Genomic DNA, 23,258 nt, shown 5'->3' with positions numbered 1-23,258 from the left:
AGGTAGGTGGTCTGAGGCAAGAACCCCTCCCTGGGCCAGAGTGGACTTGAAAGTAGAGGCTACCCATCTGTGCGCCCTCAGGCTTCCCACGTTCCTCTAAACCGCGGCTCTGTGCAGCCAGCAGGGCGTTCCCGCCAGCTCGCGGGACCGCAGAACCGCCACCCCCGGCCCCGCCTCCGCAGCGGCCGCTTTACGGCGGAGGCCGCGCCGCGCTGTGGGCGGCCGTAAAGCCTGGAGGCGGCGCCGCCTCTCCCGGCTGAGCTCTGGCCCGGCGCCCGCAGGATGGCGGGCGCTTCCCCACGCGTGCACTACCTGTCGGACTTCTGCTGCCCGCTCGGAGGCCGGGCGGGGGGGAAGCCGCATGTGCTGCGTCACGAGGCGGAGGTCTTTCTGTCCACGGGGCGCGAATTCGTCTATGTGTACGACCAGGAGGGCGGGATGCTGACGGTGAGCGGTAGGCGGGCGGGCGTGCGGGCGGGCGGGCGGCGGCCTCCCGAGGTGAGCCGGGGCCGCGCGTGCCCTCGCCTGACCTCGCTCTCCCGGCGCCCAGGCGGTGTTCCAGTTTCCCGACCAGGTGTGGCACCTGCAGCTCCTGGCCACCCGCAGGGCGCTCTATGTCCTGTGCGCCCGGACTGGCATCTACTGTCTGTCGCTGGACTCGCAGAGCAGGTGAGGGGGCGTGGCCCGCGCGGCTCCGGCCGGTCCGCACGTCGGGTGGACCTGCACCCCAGAGTGTCAGCCTCCGAGAAGTTCTTAGCTGTTGAGGCTCAGGTAGTGCCGCCCGCAGCCAGGAACACAACCGCTCTTGCCCTCGGTGTCTGGCAAGACCTCAAAGTGGGTCTCAGAAAGAGGTGTCTCCTGTTGGTGGTGACAGCAAAGGCTGGTTGGCCATTGGCTTGTGCCGGGGAAACTCGAATACACAGCCCTGGTGCAACCCTGGGAGCATTGTCTGTAGAGCCGCGCTTCTGGCTGATCCACGTGTCACACGGCGTGTGTGTGTGTGTGTGTGTGTGTGTGTGTGTCCTGCCGAATGGCCTCTGGATGGATGCCTGTGATGCCTTCTGCCTAGCCTGCTCAGAGCAGGTCAGGTTATTGCTAAACATGACATGAGGCTCCCCCACCCAGTACTGACCGCGGTTGTGTTGTCCCTGAAGGTCTGTGACCCAGGCCTGTGAGGACGAAGAGGATGAGGCTCGCCCTTTCCCCGTGATCCGTGTGGATCCGGATGCCTGTGTCCTCCCCGATGCCGCACTCTGTGCCTTCAGTGTGCTGGATGACATGCTGGTCACCCTGGTCCAGGGCCCCACCCAGTGGAAGATGCAGCTGTTCGAGCGTCCCTGCCCAGGGGAGGAGCCTCGGCCTGGAAGCCTGCTCGGTGAGGTGGAGTTGTCCACCTGCACCCCCCCAGGTGGGGTGCCCGAGAAGCCTGCAGCTCCCAGCTTCCTGCCAGTGCTGTGCTGTGTGTTCCCACCAGACTCCAGGGCGCCTCATGATCACCCCGAGGGCTGTGGCTGCTTCATGCTAGAGGAGGCCCTCTTTGGTCTCCTCTTCGGAGCTGACGCCACCCTCTTGCAGTCCCCCGTGATCCTCTGCGGTCTCCCTGATGGCCAGCTTTGCTGTGTGGTCCTGAAGGCCTTGGTTACTTGCGAGTTAGCTCCCGGTGACCCTAAGGTCCTGGTCAAGATCCTCCATCACCTGGAGGAGCCTGTGGTCTTCATCGGGGCTTTAAGGGCAGAACCGCATGCTGAGGAAGAGGCAAGAGAGCTGCTGTCTGACGAGAACGTGCATTCTGACTGCCTCGTAGCCCTTGGCCACCAAGGCCGGACACTGGCCATCAAGGCCAGCTGGAGCGAGTCGGGGAATCTGGTGCCAGAGCTTCGCGAGTACAGCCTCCCGGGGCCTGTGCTCTGTGCCGCCTGTGGCAGGAATGGCCGCATGTACCACAGCACCCCCTCAAACCTCTGTGTGGTCGACATGGCTCGGAGAGACACTCCTTGGAACCTCGAGAAGCCAGACGGGGCCACAGGAGGTCTGCCCTCCATGCTGTGCCCAGCCAGCTTGAGCATCTGCAGTGTTGTCACCGTCTGTGTGTCTACAAGGGCATCTACAGGTACGAGCTGCCTTAGGTGTCGCCCAGCCCTGGGGCAGTCTCTCCCTCAGCTGTCCTTGCTCCTTTCTTTGTTCTTCGGTGAGACTTTTTCTAAGGCAGCAGATACAGGCTTTCCTCACCAGGCCCGTCACAGACCAGTCTCCTGTCTCGGGGTCGAGGTACCTCTGCATGCGTGTCCTTCCTGAGTGTGCTCTGGCCCCTCAGTCGAGTGCCACTCACAACTGTGGCTTGTGGGGTTGGTGTCAGAGCGTCCCCCACAGCAGGCCTCAAATCAGGTCAGGCCAAGCCTCCCTGCATCCTCTGAGAGCTGGATGAGCCTGCTTTCTCTGCTGGATGACCTGCTTATGAGCCATTCAGAGGGTGTCTCGGAGTTCTCTAAGAATGCTTTAGCTGGGTTTGCCTGACTCTGGGGTGAAAGGAAGACATTCCCCACCCTCCAGCGCTTTCCCATTAAGGTCAGCTACTAGTATGTTAAATCTGCCGAAAAAGCTTTGCTGGAGGAAAAGGCTTGGAAGAGCCAAACCGCCACAGGGTTGGGGCAGGAGTGGGTGTGGCCATAGACCAGGGCACCTGGGCACTGACTTTCAGCTTCTAAACTGCCTGTTTCAGGGTTCAGGGTAAGAGCTGTGTTGGGAGTAGGGAAGCAAGCAGACCTTTGGCAGGGGCAGCCTCTATCCCCTCAGTGCCAAGAAGGAGGCAGGCGGATGTGGCGGAAAAGCCAGTGAAGATGAGGTGAACATAGCTCAGCCTCCAGGGTGCTTCTCTTTGGAAAGCTCACCGGCCTTGCTCTCTGTGGCCTGTTGCAGACTGAGGCACTTTTGAGTGGTCAGATGCCTTGCAGTGTCCTTTGGCCCGTTTTGCCCTGCCTGTGTGGGTCACCACCGTGACATCACATCAAAACGTGTATGGAGACCAGTGGTCACCTTCTTTGCCCAGCCCCTTGGTGTTGGCTTCCCTGGTCTCCCCCCACCCCCGTAACCTCATTTCTGGCCCTTTGCCAACCCCTTTCCTGGAGTCCAGAGCAAACCCTGATGAGCACGTGGCCGCTGCCCCAGACCTGCTGACTGGCCCTGCATGTGTCCACCATCAGGTAGCACCGAGCTCCTGGCCCTGTCTTCTAAAGGGCGCCTGATCTCCTGCGTCCTGGACTTGAACTCTGAGGTGCCTGTGCCTGCCAAAATGGCTGTGGCAAATGCAGGCCAGAAAATTAAGGAGCTACTCTTGGACATCGGTGATGTCTCCGAGAGGTGAGCTGCGGGCTCGGGCTCAAGCCGAGCCTGTGTCTTGTCCTTGGGAAGCAGCATCCTGGGTGGCACTGATCCAGGCTTGGCGGTCTGCGGGCCTTACAGCCTTGTGACTTGTTGAGGATATTCCCGTAGGCCTACCGGCTACTGTCTGTCATACTGTCACTGTGGAGTGTCGCGAAGGGAAGAGGGAGCCACTCGTGTGCACACGGGGTGATTTGTAGGGCTAACTCATCTGTAACAGGCGTAAACTGGTTCAGTGTCTCCTCCATCCTGTCTTGTCTCCTATAGACAGGGAAAGACCCGCTCCTTGGGCCGAGGAGCTACTCCCGTGCTCCATGCTCCGTGCTCCGAGAGCTTTACCCAGATATGGCTCCCTCTGCTGTGGTCTCAATCTCCTAGGTGTCGTGTCTGTGCCTTGCAGAGTGTCCTTCCTGAAGAAGGCTGTTGACCAGCGCAACAAGGCCATAACAAGTCTCAACGAGGCCATGAATGTGAGCTGTGCCCTGCTGTCCAGCCAGGACGGCGCCCGGCCCATCTCGTGCACCATCGCTACCTCCTGGAGCCGCCTGGAGCTGCGAGACATGCTGATGGCCACCTGTACACTGGAGAATAGCAGCAGCTTCAGCCTGGACCAGGGCTGGACCCTGTGTATCCAGGTGCTTACTAGTTCCTCCGCCTTAGACCTGGATGGGGCTGGTTCAGCTTTTACCTACACCATTCCAGTGGACAGACTTGGCCCAGGCAGTCGGCGGGAAGTGACGCTGCCCCTGGGTCCTAGCGAGAGTGGCATGCTCGACCTGCCAGTGACAATGTCCTGCTGGTTCTACTATAGCCTCAAGGAGGTGGTGGGTGGGGCCCTGGCCCCCTCCGACCCTCTAGAGGTCCCCTATCTGGAGAAGCTCCCTCTCAACCTTCCTAAGCAAGAGGGTGTCTGCCTGCCCCTGTGCAAGCGCACGGTGGACATGCTGCAGTGTCTGCGCTTCCCTGGCGTGGCCTCACAACCCGCGCAGGCGCCCTGCGTGCCTGGCTCTGCCTGTGAGCCCGTGGAAACCTTCCTGAAGGCCTGCCAAGCCCCCGGCAGTGAGCCAACTGGCGCTGCCTCCCTCCGGGCCAAGTACCTGCCTCCATCTACAGCGTCCATCAGGGTGTCCGCGGTGCTTCTCAGAACCGCCCTGGAGGACGGTCACTCAGGTTGGTGGCACTACTGGCTTCACTTTGGCCTCAGGGCCCTGCAGCCTGTGGAAGCAGGATGTTCCTCTCCCTGTGGCTCCTATGAGTTCCGCTACCTCCTGATTGCTGTAGGAGTCTTGTGTCAGGTCTTGGGTGTTTTTTTTTTTTTTTTTTTTTTTTTTTTTTTTTTTTTATATTTATTTATTTATTATGCATACAATATTCTGTCTGTGTGCATGTCTGCAGGCCAGAATAGGGCACCAGACCTCTTTACAGATGGTTGTGAGCCACCATGTGGTTGCTGGGAATTGAACTCAGGACCTTTGGAAGAACAGGCAATGCTCTTAACCACTGAGCCATCTCTCCAGCCCCCTTGGGTGTTTTTTAAAACCTGTGCGGAGGTACAACCTAAGCGGGTGGCAGATGCCACCAAAGAACAGCTTGGTGAGCTCTCACACATGGAGCACCAGAAGCGGTCTGTCTGAGATCTGCGAGAACACTTGGCCGGGCTTTTTTTCCCACAGTGTGCTGAACTGTCTGTATTGTTTGGTGCTGGGTCTGTGGCAGAAGTGTCCTGGTTGCTGGCACCTCTGTCCTGCCACTAGTGGATGTCGGATTGTGTCTCTGTCCTGGGGAGAGCCGAAGCCGTCTTGTACAGCATTTATGTCTGTGCACCAGGGCACAGTTAGGACTGTAGCCTGTGCCATGTAGGACCTCCCCGAGTGGGCTTCTAAGTGGGCTTCTGGGTCCATGGTTCCTGATGACCCCCTATGCCTCCCTGCCTCTCGGGTAACTGGCTGAGCTCCCTGCTTGTGGTGGGACTGTGGGCCCTTGGGACACTTAGGTGGATTGGAAAGGGGACATTTGAGGGAAGCCACACGGGTGCCGTTTTACACCCCAGCGGGCGCCTTCTCTTCCAGGGTTCCACCTGTGCAGTGCTACACTGCAGTGGCTCCTTGCCGAGAACGCCGCCGCAGCTGTTGTGAGGGCCCAGACCCTGTCCTCTATCCAGGGCGTAGCCCCAGATGGTACTGATGTCAACCTCATCGTCCGAGAGGCAAGCAGGGGTCACTTCTGTGTGCTTGGGATGGGCCTCAAGGCCCTCAGCCCTCCGTGGGTCCCTGGGAGGACCAGCCCTGTCTAATCCATCACAGGCCCCGCTAGGGTCACAGTGGGCAATAAGGACAGTATTGTTGGTTGACCATCCCAAGCCAGTAGCAGCCCACCTGTTGGACCACCAGAGGGTGACGGGTCCCTTTGAGGACCCTTAAGTGAGACAGCCCATCCCCTCAGGCCTTTCCTTCTCTTACACCCTCTTTTTGGGGTCCTCCTAGCAGTCAGGATCCCCTGCAATGGAGACTCTTGGAGAGTAAGCCGTGTCTGCCAAGAGCCGTGGGCCCTACTCCCAGAACTCAGGGAATGTTACTTATCAGGCCCTGTCCTCCAGACTCCTTACCTCACTGGCCAAGGCTAAGAATGAGCAGTGGTCCTGGCCAGTGGACAGAGTCCATGCTTACATTGATGGCCAAGACCTTTCTGTAGCCCCCAGGCTCTGGTCTTACGCCACTGTGTAAAGAGCAGGCCAGGGCTACCCAGCCTTAGCCTGTGGAGTCAGCACCATCAGGACCCCTGGAGGGTGCTGAGAGACAGGCACTTTAGCCCTCACTCCGTTCCTAGCGTAGAGCCAAGCTTAGCTTAGGTCTTGGTGCAGCTCAGAATGAGGTGGTTCCTACAGGACTGGATTCTGAGTCGTCCTCATACGGCTGCCCCTTGCAGCAAATAGGCTTCTTACTCGGGTTCCCCAGCCTTCCCGCCTTTAAAATGCGCAGCCGCTCAAGGCCTCATGTGTTGCAGGTAGCTGTGACTGATTTGAGCCCTGCAGGGCCCATCCAGGCCGTGGAGATCCAAGTGGAGAGCTCCTCTCTGGCCAACATGTGCAGGGCGCATCACGCCATCATCAGACGCATGCAGGTACTGCAGCCAGCGGGATGGGGGGGGGGCTCGGGAACAGGCTCTGCAGGTGGAGGCAGCCATCTGGGTTTCATCTGTGGACCCATACGGCTGCTGCAAGCAACATGAAACTTGCTACTTCTGCGCAAACGACACTACCCTCCAGGGGTGGCATCAGCCCGTGTCCCCTGGAAGTTCAGAAATGGCTGAGTCTGTGTCTGATCAGTCTGTAGTCATTACCTGTCATGTCTGGGCTAAACCCCACCCGTGCGTGGATCCTAGGCCAAGGAACTGCCCAGCGAGGTCCTAGGTTCAGAAAGAACCTCTTGAGCACAGAGTCTCCCTTGGTGCCCGTCCGCATGGCTCTGTCCAGAGCACCCACCCCCCCACCTGAAGCTGGTGTGTCCTGGGCTCAAGGCAGGGTCTGCAGTGGCCACCGGCAGTTCTGCAGTTAGTTCTTTCCTGTAGCCTCCTCCAGCCTCACCCTGGAACCCTTCCCTGTGTGCCCTAGCGTTGCTTCCCGAGCCGACAGGTGCTCTGTGGACGGAGGGCCAGGTGCAGGTGCTAGCTGCTCTCAGAGCTGGAAGGTCAGCCCTAGCACATGACCCAGCGATCAGTCACCTCGTCCTGGGCCAGTTGTGAAATGAGTGGTGTAACAGTAACTGGACTTAGCAAGAATGAGGCTTCGTGTTGTAGGGAGTTCAGGCCCCATGCTGTAGACTCCAAAGCAGTGGCGCCACCAGCCAGCCCCCAAGAACTTCTGCCAGCTTTTGCCCAAATTTCCTATGATAAGGACACAGTCACGTAGGAGTAAGGCCACCCTAGTGACTTTATCGTGGTCTTCTGCAAAGACCCCATCACAAAAAGGCTGCCTTCAGAGGAACTCGCGTCAGGACTTGGTTTGTGATTTCAGGGGGACACAGTCGATCCTTGGTAGGGAATCACATGGCGCAGCTGCCCCCAGACTGCAGGGCAGCTTCAGCCAAACACCACCATGGTCTGTAGACAGGAATCTCCCACAACCACCAAGACCTTGCCTGATGCTAGCTTCCCCTTAGACAGCATTCTCTAGGACCCTAGGTGGATGCTCAGCCTAGGCAGGTCTGCCTCTGGGAGCCTTTGCTCATATCTGAAAAGGCCATTTAGCAAGCTAGACTGCTTTCAGGAAGAGAGAATGAACGCCAGCCCTGAGTGAGCCTGCAGAGGGTATGAGCAAATTTATCAGATGGGTTCTGCCTAAGGCCCAGCCCAAAGTCTGTCTGAGCCACAGAAGTGAGACAAGGGTTTAAAAGGGCTCTTTAAGGTGGGCGTTGTAGCATACAGTCCCAGCACTTGGGAGATAGAGGCAGGCGGATCTCCATGAGTTCGAGGACAGCCAGGGCTGTTATACAGAGAAGCCCTGTCTTAAAAACAAACAGACAAACAAAAAAGGTCCCTTTGGGGCTGGAGAGATGGCTCAGCGGTTAAGAGCATTGCCTGCTCTTCCAAAGGTCCTGAGTTCAATTCCCAGCAACCACATGGTGGCTCACAACCATCTGTAATGAGGTCTGGTGCCCTCTCCTGGCTTGCAGGCATACACACAGACAGAACATTGTATACATAATAAATAAACAAAGTTAATATTTCTAAAAAAAAAAAAAAGGTCCCTTTGTTCAGGCCTAGTGGTACATTCCAAAATCCTAGCAGTTGGTCAATTGTGGCAGGAGGATCAGGAATTCAAGGCCAGCCTAAGCTTCATAGCAAGTTTGAGGCTCCTGAGTTATTTAAGGCCCCGACTTAAACTCCAGAAACGTCTCTCTTAGTGACTATTGGTGGGGGCTGTTGCTGCTCTGAGGAGGAAAGTCCTGGGGAACAGGGTGGGACAGATAAGGAGTGGTCACCGTGTCACTGCTACTTAAGGGGCGTGAAGATCCTGGCCTCTGAACCCAGGCATCCACTCTGGGAAGCATCCTCCAGTTCTCGCCCCCCAACCCTTCTGTCCCCCAGACTATGGTCACAGAACAAGCTGCCCAAGGCTCCAGCCCACCTGACCTCCGAATGCAGTATCTACACCAGATCCACGCCAACCACCAGGTGAGCCCCAGTTCCTGGGTATGAGGAGTGTCCCCAGGTGACGTGTAGGGAAGACAGGACTTGGGGGGCACCAGCCTTGTGGGGCTGCCCAGTTTTCAGTGTGGGCTGGGTTCTCTGGATGGGATCAAGATGTATAGGGCGTGTCCACTTCCTGCTTCCCTGGCCGTACCCACGTGGCTGTGTGTCACATATTTAAGGCCCTGTGACCCATCTCCCACCTCCCAAGCACAAGGTGTTCCTAGGTGGGGCACAGGCTGAGCCGCGCTGCTGTCTGCAGGAGCTGCTGCGCGAGGTGCAGACCCTGCGTGACCAGCTGTGCACGGAGGATGAGGTCAGCTCCTACAGTATAGCCCAGAAGCTGCTGCAGGTTTACAGGCAGCTCCGCAACCCTAGCCTCGTCCTGTTGTGACCAGGTATGTCCTAGTCCTCTGTCCACATGTCTTCTGTGTGCTGACCTTTGTGGTTCTGCCCGGGTGGGGAAGGATGCCCCAGTTCCCCGGCTCAGCCAGGAGGGCTAAAAAATGGGGTGTGAGATAGATTCAGGCAGTGTCTGAACCCACAAGGCTTGGCCGCCTCTCATGTCTGCCTCCTCCCGGACAGCTGCTGGCCAGCTTCTCCTCACTGCGGGACACGCTCCAGGCTGAGTTCTGGGGCTTGTTGGGCTGCACCCCTGTACTGGAACCTCTGCACCTCCGATGGGAAGGATCGGTGCCCAAATACTTGGGCCATGGAGACACAGGGTTACTGGAGTTCAGACTTGAGGGTGTGGGACTGTTCGGTTGCTGACCCCACCACACCCCAGGAGCACTGGCCGTCTCTCTGGAGCCACCAGGGGGCAGAGTGCTCACTGCAACCAAAGCACAAAGACCGAGGGAGGGCTCCCCTAAACTGCCCGCTGCCTGAGCTGCCTCCTCCCCCAGCTGGGCCGTGCCCTGCTGCTGGTGCTGTTTTCACTATGGGGGAAGAGCGTGTCTGCAGAGCTGCTGTGAGTGCCGTCTGTGCCGTGGTGTGCCGGCAAACTGCCCTTTCCTGATGTCCCCCGTGTCAGCTGGCGTCTGTTCCCTTCCCGCCCCTCACCCTCTTCAGAGTCCACTGCGCTCTGTGCCGGTGGTGGGCAGCCCTTCCCAGCTACCCTCCCCCGGGGCTCCTGTGGCCACTTGGGGCCCGAGATCTGCACCTCAAGGTCTGGACACTGAGCTGCCACCGTCACAACACAGGGTATTTACGTGGGCATTTGTCCATCCTCCAGGACAGAGTCCTCTATGGAGGAGGCAGTTAGGAGATGGAATGCCCTCTCTTGACACCGCCCGGAGTCTGGACAAGTCTTTTTTTTTTTTTTTTTTTGGTTTTTCGAGACAGGGTTTCTCTGTGGTTTTGGAGCCTGTCCTGGAACTAGCTCTTGTAGACCAGGCTGGTCTTGAACTCACAGAGATCCGCCTGCCTCTGCCTCCCGAGTGCTGGGATTAAAGGCGTGCGCCACCACTGCCCGGCTGTACAAGTCTTTTGTAACAAGGTGCTCCCCGCCAGGGTTGCCGGCCTAGCTCACCTGCTGACCTGCTAAGAGCCCTGTCCGTCGCTGGTCCCTCAGTCTACCCTTGCCACCTCCTGCGTGGGAGCCTCTAGCTGGGTCGTAGCGTGCATGAGTGTCTGCTCCTCAGTCTACCCTTGCCACCTCCTGCGTGGGAGCCTCTAGCTGGGTCGTAGCGTGCATGAGTGTCTGCTCCTCAGTCTACCCTTGCCACCTCCTGCGTGGGAGCCTCTAGCTGTGTCGTAGCGTGCATGAGTGTCTGCTCTGAGCAAGTTAGAGAGGCCGGCTCAGCCCACAGGACAGACGGCCTGCCTGGGAGCAGAGAGGGTCTCCCGGGCTGAGCTGGCTTCTGTCTGTCACAGCTGACTTTTCTGGTGTCCCCTACTTGCTGTTATAGTCCACAGAAATTGCCAGGTTTGTCTTTAGCCTAAACTCCAGCAGGTTGGGAGCTGAGGCACGTGTCCTAGGGATTGCTGGTGATGTCACCTCATCAGCCTCCCTGGGTCCCTGGACACATCTGGACTTGGACTTGTTATTCTTGACACTGAGAATTGGTAGGGCCCGGCACCAGGCTCAGATGGCTACTGGAGCTGAAGAAACACCAGGCTTAGCTGAGGATCTCACCTGAGTGTCATCATGGAGTCAGGGCCCCCCGGTCTTGTCCAACACCTGTCCCCCATTCATGCCAGACAATGCCTGACGTCCGCGACACCGCAGGCCTGGACCCTGGCAAGCTGCTTAGGTCAGCTCCAAGAGTCAATAGGGGTGTGTCCTGATGTGTGACCCTGGTTGCTCTGGGTAAACGAAGGGGTGGTGGGGGTCTGGCCATAACTTCCTTTCCAGCATGCCTCCTGCCTTTCCCGGCAGCTATACATTGCCTCCCCACCCCAACACACGCTCTTGTCTTAGACTTGCAGCTCTCTGTGGGTCTCATTTGCCTGGGTGGTTGGAGAGGATGTTAGGGTCCCAAGCAGGGTCAAGTCTGCCTAGGTTAGGATGGTCTTCCTTAATCTCTGACCCAAAGCCTGGCAAGCTGGAGCGAGGTGAGGCGAGGGGTCTAGCAGCCCCCGCTTCCAGCCATGGCCCTGCCTCTTAGGTCGGTAGAAGGTGAGGAGAGCCTTGCTCAAAAGGGCAAAGGGTTTCCTATGGGTGGGGTCCCAGGGCTGAGCAGACAGAACCCTGAGACTCTAGGGTACGAAAAGCCCACGGCAGCTGCGCAACAAAGGTTTAATGCTGGGTCAGTGGGGCTGTGGGGTCGGCCCCTGTGAGTCCTCAGTATTCCCAAAGAGCTTCCCCTGTAGGCAGGTCCGCGTCAGCGCGCAGCAGCCCTGAAGCGCCGCCGCACAGGTATTTGCCACTGAGGGCACGGATGGCGAGGCGGCCACGCTCTCGGAACTCGAAGAGGAAATCCTCTGCCAGGTCACCGTCGCTGCACACGCTCCCGTGGCTGCCAACGTACCAGAAGCCAGCTCCGCGGCCTGGGGGCAAGGCTGGAGGTCGGCGGGGGCCCGGGCATCCCCTGCCCCCCATTGCCTCCCCACAGCCTGCGTTCCCGCACCTCTGATCTGATAGGCGCCATCCCTGAAGCTCAAGTGGAAGACATCGTAGGTGGAGCGGTTGGTGTCCAGCTGGTTGGATCCCCGGCGGTGGCAGACGAAGCCGTCCAGGCCACGCAGCACCAGGATGGGGCGGTTGATGAGTTTGAGGATGAACAGCTCGTCTCCACCTAAGGGAGAGGGCAGAGTGGACCACTCTCGTCCCTGGCTACCATATGCAGGCTGCGGACTTGGGGTTCCGGGGGTCCCTAGATGTTGCTAATGTACAGGTGTTGAGAAAGCACCCTGGGTTCCCCAAAGACAGTAAAGGAGAAGACACCCTGGATCTGACTTCTTCCCTGATGAATGAAATGGGGAGGGACCTCAGATGCACTGACCCGGGGTGGAAAGCTGCTCAACTTACAGAAAGCAGAGAGTGCTCACCCACAAAGTCACTGATGGCGGCCAGCTGCCCGTTTTTCTTCATGCACACATAACGACCGTTGCTGGCTTTAAGTGCCACCCGCCGGCTGTGCCATTCCATTTCAAACATGGTGTTGGCAGAACTGAGGGAAGGGCAGGCAAGATCTCAGAGAGAGAGGAGCGGAGTTTGGTCCCCTTTTCCTCCATGGGTTCCAGGGATGAGACAGAAGCCCGCCCTCTGCAGAAACACCCATGGCCACTGGGAGCTACTCCCCACCCCGGTGAACATTTGCTATCTAGGCTGCTAGTCTCATAGCTCAGGGTGCCAGTGGTGATGACGGTGGTGGAGGCGGTGACAGAAGTGGTCGAGGTCACCGGGGGCAGTGACGCACGTGCCTCCAATCCCAGTACTCGGGAGGCAGAGGCACACCTCTGGGTTGGAGGCCAGCCTGGTCTATATAGTGAGTTCCAAGGCTACACAGTGATCTCTGTCTCAAAAATAATAAAAGGGGGGGGGTAGTGATGGTCATGTTTGTGAGTGGCGGTGATGGTGGCAGTGACGGTAGAGACAAGGACAGGTGCACTCACACTTGTGTGGCTGTGGCCTGAAGGCCCCCATGAGTGACCAGGGTCCAGTAGCCCCCAGTGCTGGAATAGAAAGTACACTTCTTTGTCTCCTGGTCAATTTGCATCAGGAAGGTCTCGTGGTCCAGTTCTTCGTCCTGATTGGCTGAGACGTTGACTCCTGGAGGGAGAAGACAGTGAAGCTCCTCACAACTCCTGGGAGGCAAGAGATGGGGAAACTTTTGGGAGGCACGAAGCCAGAGGGAGTCTCAGCTAGAGCTCCCGGGTGTCAGAGAAGGACCATCCAGGGACCAGTGCACCCCACACGCTGCCTCTATTGGTGGACTCTTGACCCAGCTCTTCCCTCCCTCGCCTGGATAGCATCTCATGTCGGCAAATCCCCGTTCTGCTAATCAGCAAGCAATCTGCTCGTTGCTGTTCTCTGGACCCCGGATTCACAGCAACCCGTTTATAATTCGCTCTTATGCTGCTGGGGGCAGGGGGGTTCTGACCTTCCCCCTGAGGTGACCTAGATTGGAGCCAGGGACTAGGAGCCTACCTACCGCCTACACAGGAGCCCTAGGGGAAGGCAGGCTGCCCAGGGCCCGCCCAGGGTTTGTGTAATGGAACAAGTGTTCCATGTCCTGGTTCAGCATGCAGGCACCAAAGCCTCCTCAGGATCATCCCTAAGCTCTGGCCCCCTCCCACAAACCCATCAGGTTCCTGGCAACCGGATACTCTGAAGAGTATGGCAGGTAGAACCTCCAGGAGCCCTAGGGCTCAAGGGGTAACAAGTGAGGAGGGAGGGACAAAGCCTGACTGTAGGCCCACATCGGAGCCAGCCCTGCTCTGCTGGAGAGAAGGGGAACAACCATAGCAGCTCCTAGTGGAGACCCTGAGATCTATGAGATCTACCGCCTTTCTCTACTCCCGGAGACTGTGCCCAGGCATATTCATCCTGAATCACTGCTTCCTTGCAGAAAAGCAGCCAGCCTATCCCAGGAAAGGGCCCAGCAGTTTGTTTCGTTTTGGTTTGTTTGATATTTTATTTACCAAGTATACAATGTCCTGACTGCGTGTACCCCTGGAGGCCAGAAGAGGCACCAGATCTCATTACAGGTAGTTTATTTTTTTTTTTTTTTTTGGTTTTTCGAGACAGGGTTTCTCTGTGGTTTTGGAGCCTGTCCTGGAACTAGCTCTTGTAGACCAGGCTGGTTTCGAACTCACAGAGATCCGCCTGCCTCTGCCTCCCAAGTGCTGGGATTAAAGGCGTGCGCCACCACCACCCGGCTTACAGGTAGTTTTGAGCCACCTTGTAGTTGCTAAGAATTGAACTCAGGACCTCTGTATGTGAGTCCGTATGTGAGATCAGTCAGTGCTCTTACCTCTGAGCCATCTCTCCAGCCCCCAGCAGTTTGTTTTTTTAAGTTTTTGATTTTCAAGAAAGGGTTTCTCTGTGGTTTTGGAGCCTGTCCTGGAACTAGCTCTTGTAGACCAGGCTGGCCTCGAACTCACAGGGTTTAGTTTTTATGTGCATGACTGTTTTGCCTGTGTGTATGTCTGTACCACTTGTGTGTAGTGAACTCAGGGGTCAGAAGAGAAACTCAGATCTGGTACTGGGAATCAAACCTGGGTCTTCTGGAAGATCAGCTTGTGCTCTTAACTCCTAAGCTGTCTCTCCAGACCTGGCCCAACTGTCTTTTTTACTGTCCCCATCTCTGCCAGCTTCAGCATTGTAGTAACAGTTGCTGAGCTGGACAGCTGGAACCAAGGCCACCCCTAACCTCATGAACCACATGGTGAACAGAAGTCAATGGGAAAGTCTGGGTAATGAGTCTCATGGATGAATGCAACAGGGCGCAGGACAAGTGGCCTTTCAACAAAGCCTCTTGCAGGGACAGAGGGCAGAACCAGGTCAAAGGACTTAGCTGGGCATGCCAACTAGCACATTCATTGTCTTCAGCCATTGCCACATGTCCGTGTCACAGGCCAAGGTGCTGTGTCCCCATATCACCCTCTGCAGACAGAATGCTACCAAGCATCTTCCTCCTCGTGGTCACCTGCTTCTAGGGAGCTGATGCGGCAGTGGGCGATCCCAGAGTCCAGACGGCCTGGACGGTGGGTGTGGGGCATGCCTGATAGGATTCATGAGGGGCTGAGACTGTCTGTTGCCAGCAGAAGCAATGTTCATAGCTGCGCTGCGCATGAGCCCTGCTGTGACCATGAGGGCAGGGACAGGTGGAGGCTATGGTTGGGGCAGTAAAGAAGTCCAGTGGGGGCTGGAGAGATGGCTCAGAGGTTAAGAGCATTGCCTGCTCTTCCAAAGGTCCTGAGTTCAGTTCCCAGCAACCACATGGTGGCTCACAGCCATCTGTAATGGCGTCTGGTGCCCTCTTCTGGCCTGCAGGCATACACACAGACAGAATATTGTATACATAACAAATAATAAATATTTTTAAAAAAAGTCCAATGGGGGAAGCTGCACACTGATGACTCACAGGCAGCTCCTGACTTGGAGACAAGTTTGGGGCCAGGACAAATAGACCCAAATCCACCACTTAGACTACCTTGAACCCAGAATCACTTCCACCCGGACACATCTGTCCCAAGGCTGGGACAGCTGGCAGCATCACCAGCCCAGGGAAGCTTAGGAGATCACCCACGAAAGGGAGGGACTCATAACAGGTTCATCAACATGCGGAAAAGAGGTCAGCGAGGTGGCTGAGCAAGACAAGGTGCTCGCTGCGAACACCTGACAATCTGGGATTGGTCCAGGGATTCATGTAAAGGTGGGTGGAGAAAAATGACCTCTACAAGTGTGTCATGGCATGCTGTGTGCCCATCTCTCTCTCCTCTCTCTCTCTCTCTCTCTCTCTCTCTCTCTCTCTCTCTCTCTCTCACACACACACACACACACACACGCACAATTTTATTTATTTTTTTCAGAATAGGATCTCATATGTAGCTCTGGAACACACTGTGTACACCAGGCTGGTCCCAAACTCACAGAGATCCACCTGCCTCTGCCTTGAAAGTACTGGGATTAAAGGTGTGCACCACCACACCCAGCTAATAATAAAAGCTAAAAGACTAAAAAGCAGGCTGGAGAACGGCTCAGGGTTTAAGGACATTACATTCTTGCAGAGACCAGAGTCCTGTCCTCAACACCCTTACCCAGTTGTCTACGGCCACCTATAGCTCTGGCTTCTGCAGGCACCTGCGCTCACGTGCGCACACCCCTCCCGTGCGCACACCCCTCCCGTGCGCACACCTCTCCCGTGTGCACATATACACACACTTTTTTATCTTAAAGGCTGAAAAGTAATCCACACAGACAAGATCCTACCCAGTGCCTTGACTTTTTTCTTTAGTGCTGGGGATGGAACTCAGGGTGTTGTACACAGAAGGCCAGTGCTCCCCAGAGTTATCTCTCCAGCCCGCATCCCACCACCACCACCACCACTACCACCTCCACCACCTCCCAAGCCTCTACCATCTCCACCACCATCACAGCTCCTAATGCCATCATTAGAGTCGCCATTATTACCACCAACATCTCCATCACCGTCTCCAGCCCTTGGCCATTTCCCCCATCACCGTCTTCACCACCACCATCTCATCACCATCTCTTCCACTTTCACCCTCTGTCACCATGAACAGCACCACCAACCCTATAGCACGGTCATCAGTATTGACACTACCAATGGCACCCTCCTTCTGGGGTCTCTGTTACAATCCATCCATGTCTGCCCCCTCCATCTCCTCCTCCTCTTCCTCTTCCTCCTCCTCCTCCTCCTCCTCCTCCTCCTCCTCCTCCTCCTCCTCCTCTTCCTCCTCCTCCTCCCCAGGAAGGACTCCACCACCACTGCCCCAGCTATCTTGCTTAGCTAAGGACCGTGGACATCTGAGCCTTCTCTGGGCCAGATGGTGTGGCTGGACAGCGGGACTGGTGTTGGGGAAGAGGGCCACATGCTGGTGACTGTGTCTGCCATTGCTCCAGACTGGCCTGAAAGCCAGAGGGCCTCGGCAGGCTGGGCTCCCACATGGGTGGTCATAAGGTGCCCGAAGAGACGGGTTATTTGCATACTATAACAGTGAGCCCTGGCATGACCGGCTCATGGAAACTGGTTATCTGCATACTATAGCACTGGCGTGATCGGCTCATGGAAACTGGTTATGTGCATACTATAGCAGCTAGCATACAGGCTCATGGGTGCTGCCCTTTCTCTGGCATGTGCTGTTATGAAAGGGGTCTCAGCGAGTAGGGAGGGGCATTCCCTGCCTCACATCCTCCTTTGAGCTTATAGAGAGCTCTCAGGTCAGGGTGTGTCTCAGTACTTGGGGTGCATGAGCTCAGAACCCATGATGGAAACAATTCTACTTTCTGACCTGGACCAGGGTTATGCCGGTAGCCTAGGGCCTCTCAGACCTCTGGCTTCCTTCTGGGGCAGTAGGAACACCGTGTTTACCCCAAACTACTCAGGTGTCACACAAGTGACCAGTGGCCAAGCCACACCCCGCAGGTGGAGATGGCGCCTTTGCCCTAGAAGCCCAGGTCCCGAGCAAGGTTGCCTTGGCTTGTGTCTACTAACACTGAAGATAACCATGAACTCTCCCGCTCTTGGGGCACCACAAGGTTCCCATTGGTCACGCATATGAGAGTCATCCTTGCCCTGCCCTGGCCCCTCCCTTATCTCCCCCAAAGAGCAGAAAGGGGGGCAGCAGAAGAGCAAGAAAGAGCGGGGCCTCCCCAGCCTCTTCGACCTTCCCACTGCCCCAGACTCTGCCGATGTCTCACTGCACCCCTCCAGTCTTAGAGACAGTGGCAGCCCAGCGGGCATTCGCCAGGCGTCCAGAGAGTGATGAGCTCTCCTGGAGCCAGCATACCTCAGTGGGCTTGTGCGCTTACCCTGTCTGTGGAAACACCCATCTCAGTGGACACACACCCACCACAGCACAGGTGATACACACACGACACAATGTCAGCTGCACACAAACACACACAACCCATCATGTGTGACACACAGCACAATGTCAGCTGCATACGGATACACACACACAACCCATCACGTGTGACACACAGCACAATGTCAGCTGCACACGGTACACACACACAACCCAGCACACGTGTGACACACGACAAAAGTCAGCTGCATACGGATACATACAACCCAGCACACGTGTGACACACAACAAAATGTCAGCTGCACACGGATACACACACACACAACCCAGCACACGTGTGACACACAACACAACGTCAGCTGCACACGATGCACACACACAACCCAGCACATGTGTGACACACAACACAATGTCAGCTGCACACGGTTGCACACACACAACCCAACACACGTGTGACACACAACACAGTGTCAGCTGCATACGATACACACACAACCCAGCACACGTGTGACACACAACACAATGTCAGCTGCACACAGATACACAACCCAGCACACATGTGACACACAACACAATGTCAGCTGCACACGGTTGCACACACACAACCCAGCACACGTGTGACACACAACACAATGTCAGCTGCACACGGTTGCACACACACAACCCAGCACACGTGTGACACACAACACAATGTCAGCTGCACACGATGCACACACACAACCCAGCACACGTGTGACACACAACACAGTGTCAGCTGCACACGGATACACACACACAACCCAGCACACGTGTGACACACAACACAACGTCAGCTGCACACGATGCACACACACAACCCAGCACACGTGTGACACACAACACAACGTCAGCTGCACACGATACACACACACAACCCAGCACACGTGTGACACACAACACAATGTCAGCTGCACACGGTTGCACACACACAACCCAGCACACGTGGCACACACAACACAACGTCAGCTGCACACGGTTGCACACACACAACCCAGCACACGTGGCACACACAACACAACGTCAGCTGCACACGGTTGCACCCTACCTTGCCTCACAGAGACGTAGCGGTGGTTGGCAGCCACCAGCACCACCTGTGGGTGACTTTGCTCCAGATCGAAGAGTTCATCCTTGCCAGGCCTCGTGTTGCGGCCAGCCTTGAGTGTGCCGGCAGGTCCCACGGGTGCCAGGTAGCGGCCATCGCAGTCCTTGAAGGCCAGCTTGCCCGCCTTAAACTCTAGCGTGTAGCAGGCTCGGGCTTCGGGCTCCCAGACAAGGTGGCCATCGCTGCGCAGGTAGCGGCTGTCGTAGGACTTGAGGCAGTACCGCCTACTCTGGAAAATGAGGGTGAGCAGCGCATCCACACCCCACGGCATGTCACCGTCGGCCGCCATCTCGTCCTCCTGCAGACACAGGTGCACGTAGCGCCGACGGCTCACGCTCAGCAAGTGAGCCTGTGGGTGGATGGCCAGGTGCACAGTCCACAGCTCTGCCGGCGAGATCGCCGTCGCAAAGCAGGACAGGTGGTCCTCAGCTCCGCCAAAGAAGCGGCCGTGAGGCTCCGACTGCAGTACCCAGCGCCCGTCAGGCTGCGGCAAGACCAGGAAGCGGCAGTCACGGCCTGGCCGATCCATCTCGCAGGCCACACGCCCGTCTTCTTCTGCCGACAGGTAGCGGCCCAGGTGACTGCTGCGGAACAGCACAGCGGTGCCCTGCCCTGGGTCAGGCTCCAGGACCCACGTCTGCTTCCTCTTGAGGCTGGACGCTGAAGCGTTGACCTTGAACCCAAAGCTCTCTGCTGTCAGATAGCGGTTGGCATCGTTGACGAGGCCAAACTGGATCTTCAGCACCTGGTGCAGCCCGTTGGTTGGCATCTTCGAGGCTAGTCACGCAGCTTCAGGGGCCTGGGACGCTCTCTCTAAGTGTTCAGGGGCCCTGTGGCCCCCACAGAGGCCCAGCTCTGTTTAGCTGTCCCTTGGCCCCCAAGCCTAGCCAGTGACATGGATACTACCTGCTCCAATGCTGCCTCTGTCTTGTGGCCTTGGCCACCCAGGCAGATCTTACATGGCCAGTGGGCAGCCGAGGGCGGGTGGAGGGGGGCGGATCAGAGACGCACCAACTAGAAGGAGCAGCCTCTTGCTTTTACCCGCAGCTTGGATTTCAGAGGCTCCTGGAGAGCACCAGGGCCAGGGCCTGAAGCCCAGGAGGACAAGAGCAAGACTGACCACCTCCTTGTCCTCACCCACGGCCGCCTAGGTCCTATATCCTATCTTGTGGGTCCCACTCCTCTTAGTTTCTCTTCTTACTGCCTCTTGCTTCAGGGCCTTCCACTCCCCAGCTCAGACCCCCAGTCCAGCCCAGCTCTTTCCCAAGGCAGAAAAAGCAGCCAGTGGAAAACTCACAGCAGGGCGGCAACCTGATCTCAGCCCTCCACCCTCAGCCAGATCCTCTGCAGGATCCAATTACCGCATCTCTGATTCCTGCTGCCAGGAGCAGGAAGGCCCCCTGTAGCATGCAGCCCCATCCTGGCCCGTGGTTCCTACCCTCGTGTGCGACCCTGGGTCTGATGCTGTCCCTGTCCGTGGACTAGAAGGCAGCAGGAAGGGTGGAAGGACCAGTAGTAAGGCTGGGACACCCTGACCCTGACCAGGGATGGCAACGCGGAGACAGGCAGTGTGCCCTGATGTTCCTGGTCCTCTAGGTTTGGAAAGAGCAGCCTCAGATAGAACACTAGGGAGACCATGTGATGCTCACATTCGGGACTGCCTTGTGCGGGAACACACCCCTGTAGCAGGCAAAGAACCAGGTGTACCAGGGTTCCTATGTACTCTGCCAACTATTGGGGTGTGATGTTTTTCCCTTCTGTGCAGGGGGGTACAAGGTAATCTAGCTTCAAGGGCCTTCAGCAGATCTGGGGACCCCATTACTGCTGCTTAGATCAGAGGGGGATGCGGGCTTGACTTGTGGCCTTTACAGACTTGAGAACAGGGGGCTGTGTGGGGCACAGTCTCCCCCATATTTCCAAAAGTGCCGCATGGAATCCAAGAGGGGGGATGGGGCGTGCACTTGTTCAGATTCTGGAAGCTGGCCACCCATGACCCCTGACTCCTTTTCACCCTGGGACCCCCTGGCTGCACCCTCTCCATCCGGCATCTGAGGAAACTTGGAGAGCATCAGTGGCCCTGCTTAGCTTTACCCACGTTCCTGTGTGCTGCACCTGCCTCAGGGGACCAGTACCAAGCAGGTGCAGCCTGTCCTGGGCCTGAGCCAGAACTGGTGTCTTCTTCCTCATAACGGGGCATGACTGTTGTGGACTGGGAAGCCCACAACAGCGTGTGAAGGCCTTCCTAGGGGTCAGTCATAGGAGGATGTGGAGCGGTTCCGGCCACGGCCCCAGTCCTGTCATCCTCCTGGGCTCTTCACCCTCAAGTGACCGTGGTCGGGGACTCATACAGGGGCGGGCAGAGGGTGCAGAGGGTGAGGCAGAGCCATCCAGCACACGGCAACACTGAGGAAGGAAGGGAACTGGCCTCAACGGAGTGCTCAGGATCGGACTCACGACAGAGCGTGTGCACACTCTCCCCTGTGACCACACCCCTGGATGAGGCACCAACTGAAAGTGTGGTCAGGCCGTGTGCCGGTACTGCCCTAGAGACAGCCCGAGGTGACGTGATGTCCATGCAGAGACGTGTCACTGGCTTGGAGCAGTCCCACTTCAGTCGGGTCCCAGGGGCTAGTTCTGCTCGTCTGTGACGGGGACTGGGGACTGGGGACTGCTGAGAGCTGTGCTCAGTGTGGCCCAGCCAGGCTGCAGAGGAGCCCTGGGTGTCTAGTCCGTCTGATTGGCATAACGGCTTCATTAGCCTGACTGGTGCTGGCAGGGTTCACCGGCATCAGATGCCTAGCGGGAGGAGGTCTGGCCGCCAGGCACTAAGTGGCCTGGCTCTGGACAGTCTCCTGATAACAGAGCAGGAGTGTAGGTGGCTGCTCGGTTTGGGGACACTCCCCCGACAGTCTCAGATGCAGCAGAGCTATTGGCATTGACGTTTGTGTGATGATGAGGGCCTCCTGGGCTCCAGGGTGGTGAGGAGGGTCTCCTTAGAGGGAGGCAGCGCTCTTGGGTCTCACCGTCCAGACCTCCTCCACTGCGGTCTCCAAAGGGTGTCTCTCAGTTCCAGATCCCATCAGGGGTTCTATCTCGGAGTAGGTGATGCCTAGGTGTCCGACTGATGTTGGGTCTTGTCCCTGTGTTATGAGCTGCGGTTCTGTGGGAAGTTGGACTGCTGTTGGTGCGTGTGAAGGTTCACAGGGAGAGGGGCTGGGCTGAGTCACTGTGGTCACCTGGTGAGCCAGCCCAGCCTCTGAAGATGCTGCCCCAGAGGCCAGCTCAGAACCCTCTTATGGATGCTGGCATAATCCACTTAAAGGCTCCCCTATTCAGGGTTTAGGTCAGATTCCAGCTACACACAAGTCTACGGCAGGCTTGATCCTCTGGTCCATCTTCAGGGTACTGAGATGATAAAAAACACACCTTTCTTTTTTCCTTCTTTTTATTTATTTATTTATTCATTTAATTTTTATGCGTATTTGGCCTGTGTGAAAAAGTTGGAGCCATTGGAACTAGAGTTGCAGACAGTTGTGAGCTGCCATATGGGTGCTGGGAATTGAACCTGGGTCCTTTGGAAGAGCAGCCAATGCTCTTAACCACCGAGCCATCTCTCCAGCCCCAATACATACCCTTTATTTTTATTTTTTTGGTTTTTCAAGACAGAGTTTCTGTGTAGCAGCCCTGGCTGTCCTGGAACTCGCTCTGCATATAGGCCAGATGACCTCAGACTCACAGAGATTCACCTGCCTCCACCTCCCAAGTGCTGGGATTAAAGGCATGGGCCACCACAGCCCAGGTTGCACACCTCTTATCTTGGGTCCGTGTATGTGTCTGACACCGTGACCTGTCCAGGCTGCACCCTGGGAATGTCCTCTAGGAGTCCATCTATCTACCCTGAGCCAGCTAGACCCAGAAGGGAGGACAGTATGCCCAGTGTGCCTGCCTGACGCTACTGCACCAGGCCTGGGCCCCGATGTCAGATGACCGCCTGATGTATGTCTTGGCAGAGGAGCACCTTTGGGGGCTCTGAGAGGCCACTGGGGTGAGCAATGCCCCAACCCCTACTTCAGAGAACAGTACACTGTGAGGGGACCCAGCAGGGAGCCATTCTAACCTGAGTCTGAAAGGCAAGGGTCACCTCAGCTTTTAGCCTGGCTATGGCAAGGCTAGGGTCTGAGTTGATGCCTTTCTCCATGAGAGTCCATGGGCAGAGAGTACCCTGGAGGCCCCCAGACTCAAGGTACTCACCACACACCTAGCTCTTAGGAAACCTCTCTCTGAGTGCTGGGGGATGGGTCTCCCTGACCACTAAAGGGCCTCTCTGCCCTAGTCCCCAAACCTGCCCCCGAAAGTGTTAATAGTACCCCAGAACCAGATAAATCCCCACCCCCGTCTAGATTAGCTCAACCTGGGTCTCCTGCCAGCGTGCTACCTACTGCCATGGCAACCAGCATGTGGGCCAGGCTGGGTGCCCAGCAGCGCTGAAGCTGGTGGTGTGAGCTGGCACAGGCTTGTCAGGGGTGGGTGTTCCCCCGCTGATGGCCCAGAGCCCTGGGAACTGGGAAGCAGCTGGACAGACCTGTGGCCAAGAGCTGGCCTTTCACAGCCCTTCAGGGAGACCAGAAAACCC

At 57.1% G+C, this 23,258-nt stretch overlaps 2 protein-coding genes across 4 annotated transcripts; one reads left to right on the top strand and one right to left on the bottom strand.

Moving 5' to 3' along the window:
* Positions 1–249: 249 nt before the first annotated feature.
* Positions 250–11,951, top strand: LOC121444572 (Fanconi anemia core complex-associated protein 100-like). Of its 2 annotated transcripts, none has more exons than XM_041646405.1 (10): positions 250–447; positions 551–669; positions 1,155–2,110; positions 3,201–3,357; positions 3,779–4,548; positions 5,448–5,584; positions 6,382–6,498; positions 8,464–8,550; positions 8,828–8,963; positions 11,380–11,951. In XM_041646405.1, the coding sequence occupies exons 1-9, from the start codon at positions 283–285 to the stop codon at positions 8,957–8,959; spliced, it is 2,640 nt and encodes an 879-aa protein (XP_041502339.1). In that variant the 5' UTR covers positions 250–282; the 3' UTR covers positions 8,960–8,963; positions 11,380–11,951. The 2 variants fall into 2 exon arrangements, with proteins under 2 accessions (XP_041502339.1, XP_041502338.1); XM_041646404.1 differs by lacking the exon at positions 11,380–11,951 and adding an exon at positions 9,151–9,886.
* Positions 11,351–19,394, bottom strand: Fscn2 (fascin actin-bundling protein 2, retinal). Of its 2 annotated transcripts, none has more exons than XM_041646406.1 (5): positions 18,569–19,394; positions 12,625–12,781; positions 12,058–12,179; positions 11,637–11,882; positions 11,351–11,556 (listed from the first exon to the last, which is right to left on the bottom strand). In XM_041646406.1, the coding sequence occupies exons 1-5, from the start codon at positions 19,392–19,394 to the stop codon at positions 11,351–11,353; spliced, it is 1,557 nt and encodes a 518-aa protein (XP_041502340.1). The 2 variants fall into 2 exon arrangements, with proteins under 2 accessions (XP_041502340.1, XP_041502341.1); XM_041646407.1 differs by having other exon boundaries at positions 11,637–11,804.
* Between the last annotated feature and the right edge of the window lie 3,864 nt (positions 19,395–23,258).

Source organism: Microtus oregoni, unplaced genomic scaffold (genome assembly GCF_018167655.1).
Source record: "Microtus oregoni isolate MIOR12 unplaced genomic scaffold, Mior012 000134F_ref0000037, whole genome shotgun sequence".
Classification (NCBI taxonomy): domain Eukaryota; kingdom Metazoa; phylum Chordata; class Mammalia; order Rodentia; family Cricetidae; genus Microtus; species Microtus oregoni.
The sequence above is the reverse complement of the archived record's forward strand: the minus strand, read 5'-3'. Positions and strand labels throughout refer to the sequence as shown.

Bases quoted from the DNA above. Each gene is read 5' to 3' on its own strand.
- LOC121444572 (XM_041646405.1), top strand. From the start codon at position 283: ATGGCGGGCGCTTCCCCACGCGTGCACTACCTGTCGGACTTCTGCTGC. The intron at 3,358-3,778 runs GTGAGCTGCGGG...TGTGCCTTGCAG, and splicing joins ATCGGTGATGTCTCCGAGAG to AGTGTCCTTCCTGAAGAAGG. The intron at 4,549-5,447 runs GTTGGTGGCACT...CTTCTCTTCCAG, and splicing joins CCTGGAGGACGGTCACTCAG to GGTTCCACCTGTGCAGTGCT.
- Fscn2 (XM_041646406.1), bottom strand. From the start codon at position 19,394: ATGCCAACCAACGGGCTGCACCAGGTGCTGAAGATCCAGTTTGGCCTC. The intron at 12,782-18,568 runs GTAGGGTGCAAC...TTCTCCCTCCAG, and splicing joins CTACGTCTCTGTGAGGCAAG to GAGTCAACGTCTCAGCCAAT. The intron at 11,557-11,636 runs GTGCGGGAACGC...CCTTGCCCCCAG, and splicing joins TGGCGCCTATCAGATCAGAG to GCCGCGGAGCTGGCTTCTGG.